Below are 22,442 nucleotides of genomic sequence, written 5' to 3' on the forward strand. Positions count from 1 at the left end.
GTCTTCTGTCGGTGACGCTGCTACCCGGCTAGAGGTAACATTTGTTCCCCTTCATTGACAGCGTGACAGATATTTCCTTCATGCTCTTATATATTGTGTGTCCCCGCCCCGGACAGCTGCATCTGAATTCATCCAGGGCCCATTCCGTAACTTAGTGTCCATTTCTCTAGTGGGTTGGCCAGGAGTCCCCGCACAGGCAGAGGGCTACCCAGAAACCATCCTGGAAGACGGAGCCAGGAAGAGCCAAATGGAGGCTGTGGGGATGAGGCTGCTGGTTTCACACGCTTGGCCTCAACCCTTTTGTGCCTGGACTCAAACCCCGTTTTTCTGGGAGTGAGAGTGCTCCGCGTGGAGAGGAGGCAGAGGGATCGCAGCGCCCAGGGAGGGCACGTGATTCTGCGGAGACAGGCGCAGGGTGCGGGCGCAGGGCGCAGGCGCACGGCGCCGCCGTTCTGGCCGGACTGGGTGCTGGGTGCTGGGTGCCGGCCACCAGCAGGCTGGGCTCGGAGATGGCCTCCCAACCGCCGTCCGCCCCCTTGTGCTCGGAATCCCTGGATGATGACCTGAAGACGGTGTCCGAGCTGCGTACAGTGAAGCTGCCCTTGATGCCCTCCAGCGACCTTGAGCACCTCTTCCGTAAGCTGCCGGCTGTGATCAGGGCCTATGGCCGCTTCAAGCTGTTGACTTTGGAGGCGCGCCAGAACCGGCTGCTGGCTCCCCTTGACCCCCTAGAGGTCAGCAAGGACTCTCCACCACCCGAGGAGCACCCGAAGTCTGAGAAGAAGTTCTGGGGTGACCAGGAGACCCTCTCGAAGGTCAGACCACAGGGGTGAGGGTGAGGAACGCAGACTTGAACCCCATACGTGGGAGGTTGCAGTGAGCTGGCTAAGGGGACCCGTGGGGAGCCACTTGGTTTTGCCAGGGACCCCCAGTGAAGCCCCTGGACTGCTGTCTCTGCGAAAACAAGGCTGTACTGGGGGAGGATCGTGTTCCAAAGTGGGGGATCCTGACCCCACCCAGACTGTGGTTCAGGCTGAGCCTTCCAAATGTCCCCGTGGTGACATTGCCAAGTGCATACCCCAGGGACAATGAAGGAGCCCTCCCGACCCATGAAGCAGTTAGGTCCAGAAGCAACAGATCAGCTTGAGATGCTGGGCTTTGTGGCTGGCCCTCAGGACACCTGGGAGCAGAGCCCACAATGAGGATTGTTGACTGGCTGTGTGATCTCTTCCAACAAAGTGTGTGTCAGTGCTTTTAGTCATGATATTTATTCTGATTTTTCAGTAAAATTAAAGGACAGCACAGAAGTTCTCAATAGAACACCCCCAAGATTCAAATTCAATAGACTTCAAATGTTCTGCCTTAAAAAAAAAAGGTCTCACTAACATAGCAGCCTTGCCTTCACTGCCTTCACTGCCCCATTTCTCTCTACAGAGGGAAGAAATGCTTCTAGATTGTTCTGTATCCCTACAGAGATAATTTATGCATTTCTGAGTATATACATATATATCTCCCCCCCTTACCTTAGACCCCTTATGCATATAGTTTTAAAATTTTTGACTTAGCATATATTAGAGATCTTTCCATATCATAAATAAGCGACTTCCTTGTTCCTTTTTACTGGTAGTATCCTACCAGCTGGCCGTCTTCTAATGACTTTAACCAGTCTCCTGTGGATGCACATGAAGGTGGCTTATGATTTTTTTTTGACCTAAGATTTTGTGACCCATGAAGAAGACAGAAGTTGAGAGGGTCTGTAACTTCTCCCAGAGGAAAGTTTCTGACCTAAGCATTCTCTACCTGACCCAACTGCTGATCCCCAGCGAAGGCAACAGAAGGACATTTTCTTCAGACCTGCAAAGACTCAAGAAATGATGCTTCTCTTTGAGGACAAAGTTGCTCAGGGGAGCTCTCCAGCAAACAGAAAAAAAGAGAAAAAATCTCCCTCTGCAGCGCCCCCCACCCCTGTGCTCTGTTTTGCAAATGGAGGGAGCAGGAGGAGCCTGCCATGCCCAAGAGCCCTGGACTCTCGCTCCCGACCTGGGGTCTTTCCCCTCGGTTCCCACTGGCCCTGCAGTGCCTAGATCAAAGCCCAACGAGGCTATGACGTCTTTATTGATCAAGTGAAGGAATGCTACGTATATTTTTTAAAAAATGATTTTTTTTGTGGTTTTTACAAAAAGTGGACTGTCCTGCCATTTTTGTTAGTGCCTCCAAATATGTCTCTGTGTATTTGGAACATCTCTCCACAGCGCCTCAGGGGCTCTTTCCCTAGTGAACCCTGAAAATACTATGCCCAGAAAAAAACACGGAATGGGTGTCCCCAGAAAGGATGATGGGGTTGATGGATGCACCGCACCCCGTTCCTGCTGTTTTGTTTTTTTTTAAAGATTTTATTTATTTATTTGTTTGACAGAAATCACAAGTAGGCAGAGAGGCAGGCAGAGGGAGTGGGAAGCAGGCTCCCTGCTGAACAGAGAGCCCGATGCGGGGCTCGATCCCAGGACCCTGAGACCATGACCTGAGCCAAAGGCAGAGGCTTAACCCACTGAGCCACTCAGGCACCCCCCTGCTGGTTTTTATGCCCATAATTAAGCTCTGTTTTTTTGCCACGAGAGAATGAAGACCACAAGTTGGGCCTGGAGACCGAGACAGCTGCAGAACATGGAGCTGGAGGTGGCCACCCGACGGCCAGGGATCCAGGCACCCATGACAGAAGGGGTCGCATCTGGGGGACACACATCCCCTGCACACCATGGGGCGTGGGCAGTGGACCATTTAAGGCTTGCTCCTTCTATCCCCCCTCCCTTCTCAAAATACCTCTTTATTGAGATGTAGTTCACACAGTGCACAGTTCACCCATATAAAGTGGGGGGTTTCAGCGTATTCCTAGAGTCCTGCAACTGTTGTTTTAATATGCAAACCCCTAATGGCAAATGATGTGGAACATCTTGTCACATGCTTATTTGTAAAATAACATGTAATTCACATGTATCTTTTTTGGTGACGTGTCTGTTAAGGTCTTGGTTCATTTTTTTTTTTAAATTGGGTGGTTTATTTTCTTATTAAACGATAATTTTGGATGATAATCCTTAATCATATGTGTCTCTTGCAAATGTTTTCTCCCAGGCTGTGGTTTGTTTCATTCTCTTGACGCTGTCTTTTACAGAGCAAAAGTTTTCAGTTTTTATGTCCAGCTCATCAGTTACTATTTTCATGGACTGTGCCTTTGGCATTGTATCTAAAGAGTCATTGCCATACCCAAGATCACCTAGATCTTCTATATTATTATCTAGGAGTTTTTTAAATTTGCATTTTGCATTTAGCTCTGTGATCCATTTTGTGTTTTTGTAAAGGATGTAAGGTGGATGTTTCGATTTAGTTTTCTACATATGGATATCCAGTTGTTCCAGCATCATTTGTTGAAAGACTATCATTTCTCCATTGTATTGACTTTGACCCTTTATCAAAGAGCAGTTGGTTTTATTCATGTGGATCCGTTTCTGGACTTTCTATTCTGTTCCATTGATCTGTTTCTCTACCCTTTCACTAGTATTACACTGTCTTGATCACTGTATCTTTTTTTTTTTTTAAAGATTTTATTTAATTTTTTGACAGGCAGAGATCACAAGTAGGCAGAGAAAGAGGGGGAAGCAGGCCCCCTGCTGAGCAGAGAGCCCAATGCCGGACTCGATCCCAGGACCCTGAGATCATGACCTGAGCTGAAGGCAGAGGCTCTAACCCACTGAGCCACCCAAGTGCCCCTTGATCACTATATCTTTAGAGTGAATCTTGAAGTGGTGTAGTGTCAGTGCTTTGTTCTTCTCCTGGATCTTTTGCCAGTCCACATAAACTTTATAATCACTTTGTCAATATCCACAAAATAAATTTTTGGGATTCTGATTGGGATTGCATTGAATTCATAGATCAAGTTGGGAGGAACTGACATCTTGACAATATTGAGTCTTCTTATCCATGAACACGGAATAGATCTCCATTGATTTAATTCTTTGATTTTGTTCATCAGAGTTCTGGAGTTTTCCTCATATAGCTCTTAACACATATTTTGTTAGATATATGCCTAAATATTTAATTTTGTGGGGTAGAATTTAAACTTCCACTTGTTTGGGGTGCCTGGGTGGCTCAGTGGTTAAGCGTGTGCCTTCTGTTCAAGTCATGATCCCAGGGTTCTGGGATTGAGCCTTGCATGGGGAAATCCCTGCTCAGCGGGGAGTCTGCTTCTCCCTTTGCCCCTCCCCCTGCTTGTGCTCCCTTTCTTTCTCTTTCTCTCTCTCAAAAAAAAAAAAAATCTTGGGGCACCTGTCATTAAGTGTCTGCCTTCGGCTCAGGTCATGATCCCGGGGTTCTGGGATGGAGCCCTGCATCGAGCTCCCTGCTTTGTGGGAAGCCTGTTTCTCCCTCTCCCCGTTTGTGTTCCCTCTCTCACTGTGTCTCTCTCTGTCAAATAAATAAATAAAGTCTTTCAAACATTTTTTTAAAAATCTTTTTTAAAATTCCACTTGCTCATTGCTGGCATAGTAAAAATCGATTTTTGTATTTTATATTAACCTCATATTCTGCAGTCTTGCCAAATATGCTATTAGTTCCAGGAGTTTTTGTTGATTCTTTTGGATTTTCTATGTAGGTGCTAATGTCATGTGTTCATTAAGACAGGTTTATTTCTTCCTTTCCAATCTTATACCTCTTATTTCATTTTCTTGTCTTATTGCATGAGCTGGAAGTCCCAGGACAATGTTGAAAAGGAGTGGTGAGAGGGAAAGCCTGTGCCTTGTACCTGATCTTAGTGGAAAGACAGAACTTCTCATCATTAAGTATGATGTTAACTGTAGGGTTTTTGTAGATAGTCTTTGGCAAGCTGAGAAGTTCCCCTCTATTTCTAATTTGCTGAGCGTTTTTACCATAGATGGCTATTGGATTTTGGTCAAATGCTTTTTCTGCCCCTGTTGATATAGTCATGTGATTTTTTCTTTTTTAGCTTACTGATGTGATGAATTACATTAATTGATTTTTTTTAAAGATTTTATTTATTTATTTGACAGAGAGAAATCACAAGTAGATGGAGAGGCAGGCAGAGAGAGAGAGCAAGGAAAGCAGGCTTCCTGCTGAGCAGAGAGCTCGATGCGGGACTCGATCCCAGGACCCTGAGATCATGACCTGAGCCGAAGGCAGCGGCTTAACCCACTGAGCCACCCAGGAGCCCAAATTAATTGATTTTTGAATAACGAAGTAAACTTGCACACCTGGGATAAATCCAACTTGGTGATGATGCATAAGTCTTTCTGTACATTGTCGGATTTAATTTGCTGATATTTGTTGAGGATTCTTACGTCTATGGTCATGAGAGATAGTGGTCTGTAGTTTTCTTTTCTTCTAAGTGTCATTATCTGGTTCTAGTATTAGGGTAATGCTAGCCTCACAGAATGAGTCAAGAAGTATTCCCTCTGCTTCTATCCTCTAAAAGAGATTGTAGAGGGACGCCTGGGTGGCTCAGTTGGTTGGACGACTGCCTTCGGCTCAGGGCGTGATCCTGGAGTCCCGGGATCGAGTCCCACATCAGGCTCCCAGCTCCATGGGGAGTCTGCTTCGCTCTCTGACCTTCTCCTCGCTCATGCTCTCTCTCACTGTCTCTCTCTCTCAAATAAATAAATAAAAAATCTTTAAAAAAAAAAAAAAAAAAGAGATTGTAGAGAATTGGTACAATTTTTTCCTTAAAGGTTTGGTAGAATTCACCAGTGAACCCATCTGGGCCTGAACTAACTACCTTAGTTACTATTTCAATTTCTTTATTACATAAATAACTATAAAGATTGTCTAATTTTTCTTGTGTGACTTTTGCCTAATTGTGTCTTTTCAGGAATTAGTCCATTTCATTTCAAATTTGAAATTAGTCTATTTTATTTCAAGTGATGAAATTTGTGGAAATAGAGTTATTCATAATACTCCTTGACTATCTTTTTAATGTCAATAGAATATCTTTGATTTCTTTTTTTTTTAAGATTTTATTTATTTATCAGAGAGTGATCACAAGTAGGCAGAGTGGCAGGCAGAGGCAGAGAGAGGGGGAAGCAGGCCCCCTGCTGAGCAGAGAGCCCGATGCTGGATTCGACCCCAGGATCCTGGGATCACGACCTGAGCCAAAAGCAGAGGCTTAACCCACAGAGCCACACAGGTGCCCCTATCTTTCATTTCTGATACTAGTATTGGGTTATCTCTTTTTTTTTCTTAGTTAGCCTAGCTAGAGGCTTATCAATTTTACTGATTTTTTAAAAAGAATTTATTTATTAGAGAAAGAGAAAGCATGAGTGGGGTAGGAGGGGCAGAGGGAGAAGGAGAGGCAAACTCCCTGCTGAGCAGGGAGCCCAACCCAGGGCCTGAACTCAGGACCCCAAGATCATGGCCTGATATGAAGGTAGATGCTTAACCGACTGAGCCACCCAGGCATCCCTTAATTGATCCTTTTTAAAGAACAGTTTTTGGGTTCATTGATTTTCACTGTAAATTTCCTGCTTTCAGTTTAATTGGTTTATGCTCTAATTGTCATTGTTTCTTTTCTTCTGCATACTTTGCATTTAATTTGCTCTTCTTCTTCTATTTTCCTAAAGTAAAGGTTTAGATGATTGATTTTAGATCCTTCTTCTTTTTTATAAATGCATTCATTGTTATAAATATCCCTCTAAGGACTTCTTTCATTGCACCTGAGAAATTTTGATTTCATATTTTAATTTCATTAGGTTCAAAATATTTTAAAACTTCTCTTGAGATTTCTTCTTTGAACCACGTGTTATTTAGAAGTGTGTTGTTTAGGGCGCCTGGGTGGCTCAGTGGGTTAAGCCGCTGCCTTCGGCTCAGGTCATGATCTCAGGATCCTGGGATCGAGTCCTGCATCGGGCTCTCTGCTCAGCAGGGAGCCTGCTTCCTCCTCTCTCTCTCTCTGCCTGCCTCTTTGCCTACTTGTGATTTCTCTCTGTCAAATAAATAAATAAAATCTTTAAAAAAAAAAAAAGAAGTGTGTTGTTTAGGGGTGCCTGAGTGGCTCAGTCAATTAAGTGTCTGACTCTTGATCTCAGCTCAGGTCTTGATATTGGGGTCGTGATTGTATAGTTCCCGTTTTTTTTTTTTTTAATTTGTTAAGGTGTGTTTTATGGCCTAGAATGTGGTCTGTCTTGGTAAATGTTTCCTATGAATTTGAGAAGAATATTTATTCTGCTGTTATTGGAGGAAGTAGTCTGTAGATCTCCATTACATTCAACTGACTGATGGTGGTGTTGTGTTCCACTATGTCCTTGTTAATTTTCTGCCTGCTGGATCTGTTCCTTTCTCATAGAGGGTGATGAAGTCTCCATGATAATGGACTCATCTACCTCTCTTTGCAAATTTAATAGCTTTTGCCTAACATTTTTGTGCTCTGGTGTTAGGCACATATATGTTAAGGGTTATTATATCTTCTTGGAGAACTGGCCCCTTTGTCATTATGAGTGCCCCCTTTTGCCCCTGATAACTTTTCTCACTGTGAAGTCTCCTCCATCTGAAGTTAATATAGCTATTCTTGCTTTCTTTCGATTAGGGTTAGTATGGTCTATTTTTCCTCCACCCATTTACCTTTTTTTTTTTCTTTTAAAGAGAGAGAGGAGTAGGAGCAGAGAGAAAAAGAGAATCCTTTTTTATTTTTTTTAAGATTTTATTTATTTATTAGAAAGAGAGAGACACAATAAGAGAGGAAACAGAAGCAGAGGAAGTGGGAGAGGGAGAAGCAGGCTTCCTGCTGAGCAGGGAGCCCGATACAGGGCTCGATGCGGGGCTCGATGCGGGGCTCGATGCGGGGCTCAATCCCAGAACCCTGGGATCATGACCTGAGCTGAAGGCAGACATTTAACGACTGAGCCACCAGGTGCTCCCAGAAAGAGAGAATCCTAAGTAGGCTTCAAACCCAGCATGAAGCCTGGCATGGGGCTTGATCTCACAATCCCGAGATCATGACCTGATCTGAAATCAGGAGTCAACATTCAACTGTCTGAGCCACCCAGTCTCCCCCATCCTTTTACATTTTTTTTTTAAAGAGTGAGAGAGAGAACAAGTGAAAGTGGGGGGGGGAAGGGGCAGAGAAAGAACCTCAAGTAAACTCCCTGCTGAGTGTGGAACCTGACGAGGAACTTGATCTCATGACCCTGAGATCGTGACCTGAGCCAAAATCAAGAGTCAGTTGCTTAACCAACTTGAGCCACCCAGACGCTCCTGCTTTTAATCTGGATGTGTCTTTATATCTGAAGTGAGTTTCTTGTAGACAATATATCATTGGGTCCTATTTTTTCATCCACTCTGACAATCCCTCTTTTAATTGGTACATTCAGACCATTCAAAGTGATTATTGATCTAGTTGGATGAATATCCGCCATATTTGTTACTGTTTTCTATTTGTTGCCTTTGTTTATTGTTCCTATTTTTGTCTTCCACTCTTCTGGCTTTTGAGGCTTTAATTGAGCGTTCAATGTGATTCGATTTTCTCTCCTTTCTTAGCATATCAGGTACACTTTTTTTTCTTTTCTCAGTGGTTGCCCAAGAATTTGCAATATACATTTGCCGTTAATCCAAGTCCACTTTCAAACAACACTATACCACTCCTGGGTAGTGTCAGTAACTTAAAACAACAAAATATTTCTAAGTCCTCCCTCATGTCCACTGTATCATTGTTGTCATTCATTATATATATATTATTTATATATGTGTATATAAATAATATATATTATTGGCAGACTCCCTGCCAAGCAGGGGGCCCATATATATATATGTGTATATATATAATATATACACATATACACATATATATAATATATATACATAATCATATGTTAATTATATAACATATAATATATTGCTTTTATAATACTATATATCATATCAATTATATATAATACATTGTTGCTTTTTTTACATTATTGCTATTATTATTTTGAACAAACTTAGATCAATTAAGAATAAAAACAAAGTTTTTATTTTACCGTCAATTATTCCTTCTTTGGTGCTCTCCTTGCTTTGTGTAGATCTGGGTTTCTCATCTATATCATCTTCCTCCTCTCTAAAGAAATGTTAACATTTCTTGCAAGACAGACTATTGGTATCAAAGTTTCCCCAATTTTCTTTGTCTGAGAAAGTATTTGTCCTTCACTTTTGGAGGATAATTTCACAGGATACAAATTTCTAGGTTGGTGGAATTTTCCCCTCCTAATACTTTAAATATTTCACTATAGTCTCTTCTTAGTTGCATGGTTTCTGAGAGGGTGGAAGTGATTCTTATCTTTGCTCCTTTATAAGCAATACATGATTTTCCTCTAGCTGCTTTCAGCAATGTCCTTTTATCTTAAATTTTCTGGATCTTTAAAATGATATGCCTAGGTATAGTGGGGTTTTGTTTGTTTGTTTGTTTGTTTGTTTGTTGCATTTATCCTGTTCCGTGTTCTCTGGGCTTCCTAGATCTGAGGTTTGGCATTTGAAATTAATTTGGGGGGACTTCTCAATCATTATTGTTTCAAATATTTCTCTTCCATTCTCTCATCTCCTTCTGGTATTTTCATTGTGCATATATTACACTGTTGTAGTTCTCTTCCAGTTCTGGCAAATTCTGTTCCATTTCTTTAAGTGTTTTTTTTTTTCTGTTTGTTTTTCAGTTTTGAAGGTTTCTATTGATATATCCTCAAGCTCAGAGACTCTCTCCTCAGCCATGTCTAGTCTAATAATGAACACATCAAAGATACTCTTGATCTGTTATGGTGTTTTTGATCTCTAGCATTTCTGTTTGGTTCTATCTTCGAATTTCCATCTCTGCTTACATTGCATGCTGTCTACTACATTTCTTAGAGCCCTTAGCATATTAACCGCAGGTGTTTAAGTTCCTGGTCTGATAATTCCAACATCCTTGGCACATCTGGGTCTGGTTTTGTTTTTAGGTTTGTGCTTTCTCTTCAAGCTATGTTTTCTGCCTCTTAGGATTGCATTTCTTTTTTCTTGGTAGCCAGACATAATGTACTGGGTAAAAGGAACAGCTGTCAATAAGCCTTTAGTAACGTGATGCTACCATGTAGTGGGCAGAGAAGAAGTCTACAGTCCTATGACTACGTCTCAGTCTTTCAGTGGGCCTCTGCCTCAGGCTTGTAAATGTCATGGGTGCTTTTCAGTCTGCACTTCCTCCCCGCCCACCCTGAGGTTAGGTGGGATTGGATGGCTAGAGGGGCTGGGAGCTGGGTATTTCCCTCCTTCTATGTGTACGGCTAGAGCTGGCAAGGGTTGAATATTTCCCTTTCCCCAGGTCACGTAGGCTTTGATAATGCTGCATGGAATATTTCAAAGCAATTATTTACCCCCTCTTCCAGCCACTGTGAGGACCAGGTCTGCTACTGGAGATAACGCTAATATGAATGTGAGTGAGGGCCCCTCATGGCTGGGTCCCCCTGGAATTTTTAACTCTCAACGTTATCCGTGCTGCACCCCCAGCAACTTGTCTGTTACAGGTCAAGTTTCCTGATCCTGGGCCTGGTTCCCATGGAGGTCGCTGCTCTTGGATTTCTGCCCTATAATATGGGATTCTTTGTATTTGCCCATTTCTCCAATTTTGAGGGCAGCAGTTATGAATCTAGGAAGAGTTGTTGATTTCTCAGTTTGCTCGGCTTTTAATTAGTTGAGCAAATGGAGCAGTGCCTTCCAAGCTTCTCACATGGCAGCCCAGAAATCAGAAGTCCTTCACTCCTGTCATATTGCTTAGTCATATTTCATTGTGGGAATGTGTCTCATTTTACGTTTATCAGTGGATGGATATTCTAATGGGTTCCATTTATTTTACTATTCCAAATAATACTGCTATGAGTATCTATTTTCAAATTTTTATGTGGACATGTTTTCATTTCTGAAAATGAAGCAGAGGAAGTGGGAGAGGGAGAAGCAGGCTTCCTGCTGAGCAGGAGGAAGTAGTCTGTAGATCTAAGTGTATACACTTAGAAGTGAAGCTGCTGGATCATATACGAATACATATGTTTTAACTTTTTGAGGAATTACTGAACTGTGTTCAGTAATTATTTAGAACTGTGTTCTAAAGGAACGGCACCATTTGGATTCCCACCAGCCACGTGTGAGAGTTCGAGTCCTCACTATTCTCACCAACACTTGTTATTATCTGGGTTTTTTATTGTAACATCCTAGTGGATATGGTGGATATGAAGTGTATCTCAATATGGCTTTTTTTTCCCCTTTAAGATTTTATTTATTTGAGAAAGAGACAGAACATGTGAGCTTGGGTGGAGGGAGGGGCAAAGAGAGAGGGAGAAGCAGACTCCCTGCCAAGCAGGGGCCCCAAACTGGGGCTGGATCCCAGGACCCCAAGATCATGACCTGAGCCAATATCAGATGCTTAACAGACTGAGCCACCCAGGCGCCCCTCAATTTACATTTGATTTATATTTTCCTAATAGCTAATGTTGTTGACCACATTTCTTTGTATTTAGAGCTTATTGACATACCTTCTTTGGAGAAATGCCTATTCTGATGTTTTGCCTATTTTAAAAATCGGGTTGTTTCTTTTTTTATTGTCGAGTTTTGAGGGATCTTTCTGTGTTCTAGATACAAGTCTCATCTGATATACGATTTCCAAAAGTTTTCTTCCACTGTGTGGGCTGTTTTGTCACCTTCCTGATAGTGCCCTCCGAAGGGCAAGGTTTTTAATTTTGATAATGCCCAGTTTCACATTGTTGCTGCTGCTGCCGCCTGTGCATGTGGCGTGGGAGCTAAGGAAACACTGTCTAACAGGAGTCACCGGAGATTTACAACTATGTGTGCGTCTAAGAGTCTCGTGGTTTTAGTTCTCACATTGAGATCTTTGATCCATCTTGAGTTAGTCTTTGTAGATGGCGTGAGGCAACAGTCTAACTTCATTCTTTTGCAGGTGGATTTTATTTGTCTCAATACGATCTGTTGAAAAGACAAATTTCTCCATTTTCAATCACTTGGCCCCCTTGTTAAGGAAGCAAGTGACCTAAAACATGAGGGCTTATTTCTGGATTCCCAACTCTGTTTTTAGGCCAGTAACTACTGTCTTGATTACGGTCACTTTTTTTTAGGTGATAAGGTTTGAAATTGGGAATTGTGAGTACTCTACCTTCATTCTTTTCCAGGAGTGTTTTGGCTATTTTGCTGTCCTTGAACATGCATATAAGTTTTCGGATCAGCTTGTCAGTTTTGGAAAGGAGGTCAGCTGGGATCTTGAGGGGACACTGCTGACTCTATTGATCATCTTGGAAGGTATTCTCATCTTGACAATAGTAAGCTAATAGCTAATCCTTGAATATGGACTGCTTTCTCATGTCTCTGGGTCTTCTAAAATTTCTTCCAACAATGTTCTGTGATCTTCAGAGTGTAAGTTTTACACTTGTATTTTTTAATTAAATGTATTCCTATTCTGATGCCTTTAATGGAATTTTTTAGTTCTTTTTTTCCAGTTGTATAGAAAAATGATTGATTTTTCGCTATTAATTTGAATTTGTAACCTGCTGCACTCATTCAATCTCTCTATTTTTTCAGATCCCATTTAAAATTCTGAGGGGACACAAGGACCTTGTGAGCTCCTGTAGCTTCTGTGCGGATGACACGAAGTTCCTCAGCTGTTCCCATGACGGTACCCTGAAGCTGTGGGTAGGTGGCCTGGTGTGGGTGGGATGAGGACATCCCCGGAGGGGAGAGAAGCTGGGCCCCATCTTATGGAGAGTTCCCAGATGCTCAAGGATCCCAAAGACTTGGAGAGAACTTTCTGAGCAAAATGCAGAAGGAGAAGACAAGTGAGGTTTCAACCCTAGTGTTAAGCCCTTGGAGAGAGATGAATTTAAAGCGGTTGCTGGCAGCCTGTTGATTTGGAAACAGTAGGAGCGGGGGATGGGGACCCCTGGCAGGACTCTGCCCCTGCCCCACCTACTGCTGGACAGTTCCCACTGTGCCCGGGATCTCTGAACTGTGGCCTCTCTTTGGGTCTCTGTCTCATTTGGAAAATTCACTTCCATTCACAGGGATGGTATGGCCAGGCCGGGGACCTGTCCATGAGGGCTGGTTGGGAGGGGCAGGCTTGAGTATGGCTCAGTGCGCCAATGTTCCAGAAACGGCACAAAGAACAGGGATGTGAGATGGTTAGATGAGGTTGCAGAGATGTGGCCACCGAGAACTCTTTCAAAGACTCTGGGCATAGCCAGCAGGTGCTGGAAGGCCTGTCTGGGGGTATTGCCGGTCAGGAGGAGGATGAGGGAGCGGGGATAGGGGATGGCATTGACCCTCAGGGGCCAGGCCACAGATGACTGTGTGTCATCTCCTCTGGCTTCTGGGGCAAGAGGGGATAGAAAGGAATATAGGCTGGGTCCTGGGTTCTGGTGTGGGTAATCAGGTGAAGGATAGCTCCTCACCTTCCAGATGACCACACTGGTCATCTTCTGTGTCATCAGTGGGTACCAAGGCCAGGCAGATGAGGCAGGGGATGGTCCAAGTTGTTCATCTGTGTGACTTTGGCTGGTCACGTGACCTCCTGACCCTCCCTGAAACTCTCCTGGTCCAGCTCGTGCTGGGGCTACCCCAGGCCTGCCTGGCCCTTGCCCGGCCCCAATAGGCATCCACTCCTCACCTCAGCTGCAGCCCACAAGCTCCTTCTGGGAATACTTTTGGTTCTTCTGAGAGTCTTAAAGCCTTTCCCAACTCTCTGGGAAGACTGAGAAGCCAGGGGCGAGGGGCTCTGTGGGTTGTCATCACCCAGGGAAGGGGGAGAGCAGCTTACAAATGTGCATCGTGCTTGGCCAGCTCAGCTCCCCCCGCACCCCCCCGCCTCCCACACAGTCCTCTCACCATTTGAACCAGTGGAAGGACTCCCTTTTGGGCCAAACATCTCTAAAAGGGGAGATCTGCCTGTTTTGGGGCCCAAAGTTTTCTTGTCTCTAAAAGGGGAGATCCACTTGTTTTCTCTTGTTGTCCCAAGATTAGAGACCATCCACTGAGTTGTCCCTGGTTCTTCATAGTGGCCGGGTGCCTGGCCCACACCAGTGTATCCAAGATACAGTCGCTTCAGCCTGTCCCAGTGTTCCAATACCAGCCTGGCTCATGGCCTTGCCTGCTTCTGCCAAGTTCCCAAGTTCCCTCCCTGTGCCTCCCACCATGCCCCGGCCCCTGGCCCCCACCAGAGTCACCAGTTGTCTGCGTTGGCTAGCCCCACTGACACCTCCTCCAAGAAGTCCTCTTTCCTCTTCCTGGTTCTCTTTTCCTCACCTTTGCCCTTTGGATGGCTCCTCCCATGGCTCTCCCTGCCCCAGTGCGGCTGCCTTTCCTGAGCCCTCCCTGCCATTGCCCAGTACACTGCCTTCTCCTGTTGCCAAAATGTCCCCCTGCTTCTCCCTCCTCTCCCCACTCCTGTCACCTCCCATCTCCTGTCCCTCCTCTTGGGCCCCACCCAGAACCCAAGCACCTGATTTAATCTTTCGGAAGCTCCCTTCATCCTCACTGTGGACCATTGTGAATAGTTTGCAAAGTCCATACATGTATGAAGAAGCTGGAGGAAAAATAATTTCTTTTAGAGAGTGGGGGGGGGACAGAGGGGCAGAGGGAGAGAGAGAATTTCAAGCAGATTCCATGCTGAGTGCGGAGCCTGAAGTGGGGCTCAGTCTCACAATTGTGAGATCGTGACCTGAGCCCAAACCAAGGGTCAGATGCTTAACCGACTGAGCCACACAGGTGCCCTGGGAAAAATCACTGTTAATCCAGTATCCCTCTAATGTATCGGCATGCCTCGTTCCAGTCATTAAGAAACAGCAACTCTGGTGGTTCTTCTCACAACTCAGAGGAAAAACAAGAGCCATCATTTCACAACCCTGGAGTTAAGTGCTACGGGAATGTTGGCATAGAAGTTTATTTTTTTCTTGTTTCCACGTGTATACCCATGTTTACGAAATTGAGACCACTAAGAAACACTGTTTATATAACCGTTTCAAACTTGAGCTGTGGGTATTGTCACATTTCCCTATTTTCCAACTATTTATTGGGGGACAAAAGCTCCTCTTTCATTGAAACTCTGACCAGTTCCTCCTCCCCGCCCCCCGCCTTAAATTATCTGAGTTAATTATCTGAGTCCGCAGAGGGGTTCTTGCCTCCCAGTGCCAGGTGAAGAGGGCGCTTATTTATTTCAAGAATTATTCAGTACAAAACAGAGACATTTCCACTGCTTTGGATTTCCCTAACAAAATCTGGCTTGTTTGCCATCTACCTCTCGCGGAAGGATTCTTTTCACAGCAGTGCACCTGTTCCAACAGGGTTCTCCGTCTGCGGGTGCTGTTCCTTGTCCTGGCCAGCAGGTGTCACTATCAAATGCTGAAGCTGCACCTGGACCCTGCGGGGCACAGAGTTGCCCTTAGACTGCCCAGGGACTCTGCAAAGACCGCAGTCCCAGGCCCCGCAGTGATCGTTTTCTTGGTTCTGTGTTTGGGCTAGAGTCACGCACCAGCCAGGGAGACTAGATTGCACGCAGGCTACCCAGACCCGTTCTCTCCTCCCAAGCTAGTAGACTTGTGAGTCCAAGCTTGCGGCTTGGAGGTGTCCTGCCCTGGCAAGGTCCTCTTTGGACTGCTGCTCTCTCCCCCTGCCTCTGATTAGGGCCTCCTGCGTTCCCCAAACACGACCCCCCCTGTTTCAGGTCTTAACGGAGAGGGGGTTGAGGGCCTGGGTCTGTGCAGAATGGGGTTCACATAGCAGGTGTGAGACTGCCTGCAGGCTGGCCTTGGCCGGCAGCTGGGAGCCGGACTGGCCCATGGTGTCCTGCAATCTGCTAAGTGATAAAGAGAGCTCAGGGTACCCGGACTGTTGGCATAAGTCGTGGTTTGTGCCGAGCACCTGCTTTCCTTCTGGGAGTCTGGATTTTGGTGTATGCTAGAGAATCCCCCCAAAACCCCAGGCCCCAAGGCTCAGGCATGTCTCCTAGATAGATGACACATCACATGTGTTACCACAGTGGGGTTGGTGGAGGAATTAGGCGTGTCCCGTGTGACCAAGTGGGAGAGACTCTTGGAGGCTTGCCCTGGTCTCCGCCCCAGGCTCCTTCCCCTTTGCTGATGTTGCTTTGTGTCCTTTGCTATAGTAAATCTTGGCTGTGAGTCTGACTATCTGCAGGGTCCTGTGGGGGTCCTGGAGGATCACTGAGCCTGGGGGTGGTCTTGAGGACCCCTGACATAGGGTTCTTTGCCCCCCAGCATGACTTGGGCTCTTTTTTTTTTTTTTCTTAAGGTTTTAGTTATTTCTTTGTCAGAGAGTGAGCGAGCACAAACAGAGCAGCAGGCAGAGGGAGGGAGCCTATGCAGGACTCAATTCCAGGACTCTGGGATCATGACCTGAGTTGAAGGCAGACGCTGAACCAATGAGCCACCCAGGCACCCCTCGACTTGGGCTCTCAATGCACAGTGGGCTCTGCCCATCAGGAAGTACTGTCCCAGTCCTGCCCCCCATCAGCCTAGAGGCTCCCAAGGTCCGTATTTTCACCCAGCAACCCACCACCTTTCTAGGAATTCATTGCTTTACCATTAATCTGTTTTTCACGGGGACTTTCCACTGCAGCTTATCCTGAAACGCTCCTGCCACGTTTCTAACTGATAATATTTCACCTCTGCCACAACGGGTGCTTTTCACTTCGGCGCCGTTTTTCTTCTCTCCCTGTTCTCGAGTTATTGCCTGGCTTCGGTCTCATCGTATTCTCCAACTGCTGGCTTGTTAATCGTGGATGGCACCCACTGTTGGCATGCTGAAACTCATTTAACTGCTCCCTTGGGGTGGCCCGGGCCGGTGTGCCCGCCATCCCCTCTAACGCCCGATGAACCTTTTCCACACAAGTCTTTGAACACAGTTCTGCCTATTAGGAGAGACCACGCAGAGTAGCTCTGCTGGGTCAAAGGGTGTGAACTTTTAACAAGTTGTTGAAATGTCTTGCGAGATTCTGCCAAGCCCCTTGGGCCAGTAGAGATGGAGGAAATGGTCTCCAGGCCTGCCCCCCAGAGGGGCTGTTTGGGTCTTGTGCCTGTGCAGGGGAGGGAGTGTTCTCCAGGGACACCATGGTGGGGGGGGGATGGGCAGGGTGCCCTTGCTGCTCTGGGGAGAGGCTGGAAAGTTCTTTTGCCCTTTGGAGCGGGGCGCGGGGCATGGGACCAGGGGCTGTCCCACTTTGCTGTTGTGGACAAGCTCAGGGCTGCCATCAAGCCCAGTGCACGACGTCCACCAGCAGTTCAGCGACCTCTCTGTCTCTCTCTCCCTGTCTCCTGTTGGTTTGAGGATGCTGTGGATGGCTTCGTTATTCGGGATTTCGATCATAAGCCCAAAGCTCCTGTCTTGGAGTGCAGCGTGACGGCTGACAGCAGAAGGTGACTTTTCCCTCGTCTGGCGCTGGACAGGTGGAGTGAGGGCACAAGCCCGTGTGCAGCATGCCAGGAACGCTGCTCTGTCCTCTTGGCAGCTGTGTTCCCCCTCTCCCACTCTGTCGCCACAGTTCCCATGTTCTGCTGTGAGGGTCCAGGGGATACGGCCACTCTTGGAAAAAGTACTGAAAAGACAGTGTGTGTGGTGGCTCAGACAAAGCCAGTCTGCATTTCCCTCACAGAGTTGCTTTTCCGTGGTCACACCCGTGGCCCCGCTGAAGCTGCAGGAGGCCACGAGGACTGAGTCCTAGGTGGCATCTCACAGGGGAGACAGAGGCCAGGACGTGAGATGGCCTTTAAAACACAAGAGGCTGGGATGCCTGGGTGGCTCAGTCGATTAAGCGTCTGCTCAGGTCCCAGGGTCCTGGGATCGAGTACCACGGGGCTCCTTGCTCGACAGGGAGCCTGCTTCTCCCTCTGCCTGCCACTCCCCCTGCTTGTGTTCGCTCATGCCCTCTCTCTCTCTCTCTGACAAATAAATAAATACAATCATTTAAAAAATAAATAAAACACAAGATACTTTTTTTTTTTACAAGGTACTTTTCAGAACTTTTTTTTTTTTTTAAGATTTTATTTTATTTATTTGAGAGAGAGAGACAGTGAGAGAGAGCATGAGCGAGGAGAAGGTCAGAGGGAGAAGCAGACTCCCCATGGAGCTGGGAGCCCGATGTGGGACTCGATCCCGGGACTCCAGGATCACGCCCTGAGCCGGAGGCAGTCGTTTAACCAACTGCGCCACCCAGGCGTCCCTACAAGGTACTTTTTAAAAAAAGATTTTATTCATATGTTTGACAGAGACAGAGAGTGAGAGAGGCAGGCAGAGGGAGAAGCAGGTTCCCTGCTGAGCAGGAAGCCTGATGCGGAACTCGATCCCGGGACTCTCGGATCATAACCTGAGCCAAAGGCAGACGCTTAACTGACTGAGCCACCCAGTGTCCTAAGGGGCTTTGCTTTAAAATAGATTTGCTTGTACCCCGAGCAGCAGCTACAAAGCAAAGTAAAAGTACTGTTACAAAGTAAAAACCCGCATGGGAATCCATCTTCCACAGGACACACAGATTGTCACAGAAACATGCAACAGGAGAGAGGTACATGTATATTAGTATGGACAAAGGTACATTGATGTCATGTTGCTAAATGTACAAGAAAACATTTTAGAATGAAGTGAGCTGTCAGAGTGTTTCTGTAAAAAGACAGCCCTGTGAGCAGAGAAGGAAAGGGGTGGTCCGTGGTAGGTGTCCCCTCAGAAGAAGACCGTCATCCACAGGAGAGAAGACACAGTCCCTTTAATGCCCCGAAGATGGAGGAACGAGTCTGGGTGGCTGAGGGACTGAGGAAGAGTGTGCAGTGGTGCCTGGCGTGGGGTTCCATCTGGTCATGGAAGGGGCTCAGGGAACATCTTAAGAGAGATTCAGGCATTACTTGCAATCTTGGTCTGAAGTTACATTTTCTATGAAGAATTTTCTATGTATTTATTTTTTTCATAGAGCTCATAGCTGTAGCTATCTGGGTCATTTTCTTGGCAGAATTATCACAGCGTCCTACGACAAAGCGGTGAAAGCTTGGGACCTTGAGACAGGCAAGCTGCTGGTGAGTGTGGCCCGCCCAGGGGACCTTGACTGGGCCTGGGAGGGGCTCCTTTGGGGGTGGAGACTGGGATGGGACGGGAAACCAGTCTTTCAGAAAAGGAGAATTTTGTCAGGGATACCAGGTGATGGGGGGGGGAGCGCATTGGGGAAGGAAAGCTTCTTGGGGCAGGCAGAGGAGGGCTTTTGCTGGAAGGATGGGAAGCGTTTGAATACACAAGGAGAGGGAGTGAGGGAGAATGGGGCATGGCATTCCAGGCTAAGGGGACTGTGCAGGAAAAGTCTCTCCCCCATGGGGCTGTTGGGATTTGATGGGGCCAGACGTAGAGCTGAGTCCATGGGACAAAGGCCACGTGCTGAATACACGAGTGTTCTGGGGAGCTTGGATGGGCCGCCATCCATCCATCCGAACCAGCCTGAGACTCCCTCCCTCTCTGTCCGGTGCCCCTGCAGCCCTGGCCCTGCCAAAGGGGCTGCCCAGGGAGCTCGTCACCTTCCCTTTGCCCCTCTTTTCTTCTCTGTGCAAAGATCCACTTAGAGTCACCGTAAACATCCCAGACATTATAGCTAATATCTTGACATCTCTTCTATGTCCGCACACATTTCCAGATGAACACAGGTGAGTATGTTCTGTTAGCAAAGTATCATCACTCTGTGCATACCTTCTGGATCTTGACTTTTTTTTTTCCCCTCAAAAATAAATGGTGGGTAAGGACACACTGACGTCATCCTTTCTCATGGACGCGTGGATTCCATGGCGTGGATAAGTCAGGCTGTGTTGCACTATTCCGTGGTATAGGACACTAAGGCTGTTTTTACTTTTCTTTACCATAAGCGACACTACGATGGGGAAACTTGGCATGTAATTTTTATACACACAATGCAATATTTTTAAGGAAATAGAGCTGGATTTTACTGCTAATTTGGTGTAGAAACATGGCCTTTTAGAAACTATCCTCTGGACATCTGTGCCAGCTCCTCTCCACTGCACTGGAGGGGCACTCACTATCTTACCAGCCAGACAGCATGGTTTTTAAAACATTTTAGCCACTTGGGTTGGTGGAAAAATGAGACTAGTGTTGATCACTTCCAACTTGGAGCGTTTATTCCAAATGTTTGTTTCTTCTCTTATACATTTCCTGCTCTTGTCTCCAGCCAGTTTTGCTGTTTGAGATGCTTTTCTTTTGCTTCTTTAAGCATCTTGTTAGTGCTTTGATTTATTTTTGGTGCACCAGCGATCCGTGCCACTTGCCAACTAACTGAATTAGTTATCCATCCCTGTTTGACAAATTAGCTTGAAACAACAAATGCTTATTATCTCCCACTTTGTGACAGAAATCTAAGACCTGCTTAGCTGGGTGGTTCTGGTTCAGTTTTCTTATGAAGTCACAGTTCAGAGGTCACCAGGGGCTACAGTCATCTGAAGGCTCAACTGGGGCTGAAGGCTCCCCTTCCAAGATGGTGCCCTCACATGGTTTTGGTCAGGAGTCCTCAGTCGCTCTCCCCCGTAGGGCTGTTTGAGCGTCCTCAGGACATGGCAGTTCACTCCCCCAGAGTGAGTGATCCAAGACAGAGCAAGGGGAAGGCGCGGTTTCCTTTATGACCTGGTCCCACACTGTCACTTCTGCCATATTCTATTCGTTGGACATGAGTCCAGTCCAGGCTCAAGGGGTGGGGAATTAGGCTCTACCTTTTGGAAGGAAGACTGTCCAAGAATTTGTGGGTGTATTTTATAACTGTCATGGTGGCAATGCCATCATTTGTAACGTACAGAGGGGACCTCCTTTCCTAGAATGTTGAGTAGCTCATTGTCCCCTTCTTGAGGTTTGCTGCCAGCCTCTCCTGGGGGAATGTGAGAGGCCTGAATGGTGGGCTGTGGTGTCTTATCAATGGTGCGAGGCACAGAGCAGACACTTAATAAACACTTGCCTACCCTACTGAGTAGGACAAAAGTTGGCCATTAGGAGAGCCTTGTGGCCAGTTCCACTAGATGCTGTACCTATCCTTGTCCATCTGTCCTGGACACAGAGTCATTAATTACATTGATTAATTTAATTAATTAAAACCAACCCAAATTTAAAATTCAGTTCCTTATTTGCACTAGCCCATTGCAAGTACTCCATGGCCCCATATGGCCAGAGACTGGTTAATGTATTGGACAGTGTGTCGATGGAACATTTCTGTCATCCAAGAAAGTTCTTCTGGACTGAGGGGCTAGAAAGAAAATCACCTTTTGATTGTTGCCCTATTCAGTGGAAGATCAATTACGAAACCTTCATAGCCTCCTGCAAGGTTTCTCCTGATGGCAAATATGTAGTCTCAGCCTTGGACGTGGACCGGGCCATCTGTATAATGGATGCAGAAAACACCACCACTGTGTCATACATCAAAAGTGAGTTTGCAGGGGCGCCCTGCTCTGTTCTGTCTGCTGCGGTACCAGCCACTTGTCTCCTGACCAACAGTGACTTTCAGTGGCCCTATTTGTTGAGGCTGTAATGAGCCACCTGATGAGAGATGGGACCCTCACTGACAGGACACCAGTGCCTAAGACCTGGCCCGAGTCTCATCGGTTCAGGCTAATGACAGGATTAGCCCCATGCTTGTCATAGACGAAACAGTGTTCTGGTCCAGTGCCACATGGACAGTTAAAGCGCAACCTCTCTTTGAGCGGAGGCTCAGCCTTCATAACATTTTTACCTATATTTTTCAATTATAAAGATAATACGTATCAGATGCCAATTTTCTGGTTGTGATATGGTACGGCACTTATACAAGCTGCTGCTTTTGGGGGAGACTGGGTGATGGGCACACAGGATCTCCCTTTCTTTTTTTTTTAATATTTTATTTATTTATATGATAGAGAGAGATCACAACTAGGCAGAGAGGCGGGGGTGGGGGAGGGGGAAAGCAGGCTCCCTGCTGAGCAGAGGACCCTGGGATCATGACCTGAGCTGAAGGCAGAGGCTTTAACCCACTGAGCCACCCAGGCGCCCGAGGATCTCCCTTTCTTATTCCTGACAACCGTATGCATATCGACGGTTATCTCAAAGTAAAATAATAAAAAATGTAATCATCGTAACAAATGCGATAAGCATATAAAGTTAAGAAGTGAAAGGCTGCTCTCTGCGTCCTCTCTCCTTCGCTGGCGTGTCTGATCTTAACAACACATTGCTGGGTGGCTTTCCTGACCTCGCAGGAGCGTTCGCAAACCCCACGCCTACTTCCCATGTGTACCTTGTGTTTCTGTTGGCTGAGCGCGGACCTGGCACGTGGGCGCTGTCCCCTGGCTATACCTCTCTCCTTCCCATGTCACTTCATCCTCTTCCTGTCCTCAGCCTCTAGCTTCCAGCTGCACCCCTCGTTTCTCCATGCTCTG

The 22,442-nt window shown here is 46.3% G+C and overlaps 1 protein-coding gene across 1 annotated transcript in view; it reads left to right on the forward strand.

Moving 5' to 3' along the window:
- Window positions 1-509: 509 nt before the first annotated feature.
- WDR88 (WD repeat domain 88) overlaps window positions 510-22,442 on the forward strand; it is a 40,421-nt gene continuing 18,488 nt past the window's right edge. Inside the window, exons 1-5 of the mRNA XM_044256267.1 lie at window positions 510-815; window positions 12,583-12,693; window positions 17,338-17,426; window positions 19,007-19,070; window positions 21,320-21,458. Of these exons, the coding sequence (XP_044112202.1) occupies window positions 510-815; window positions 12,583-12,693; window positions 17,338-17,426; window positions 19,007-19,070; window positions 21,320-21,458 (709 nt within the window). The remainder of the gene's footprint in view (window positions 816-12,582; window positions 12,694-17,337; window positions 17,427-19,006; window positions 19,071-21,319; window positions 21,459-22,442) is intronic.

The sequence above is a fragment of the Neovison vison genome, chromosome 7 (assembly GCF_020171115.1).
Source record: "Neovison vison isolate M4711 chromosome 7, ASM_NN_V1, whole genome shotgun sequence".
In the NCBI taxonomy this organism is placed as follows: domain Eukaryota; kingdom Metazoa; phylum Chordata; class Mammalia; order Carnivora; family Mustelidae; genus Neogale; species Neogale vison.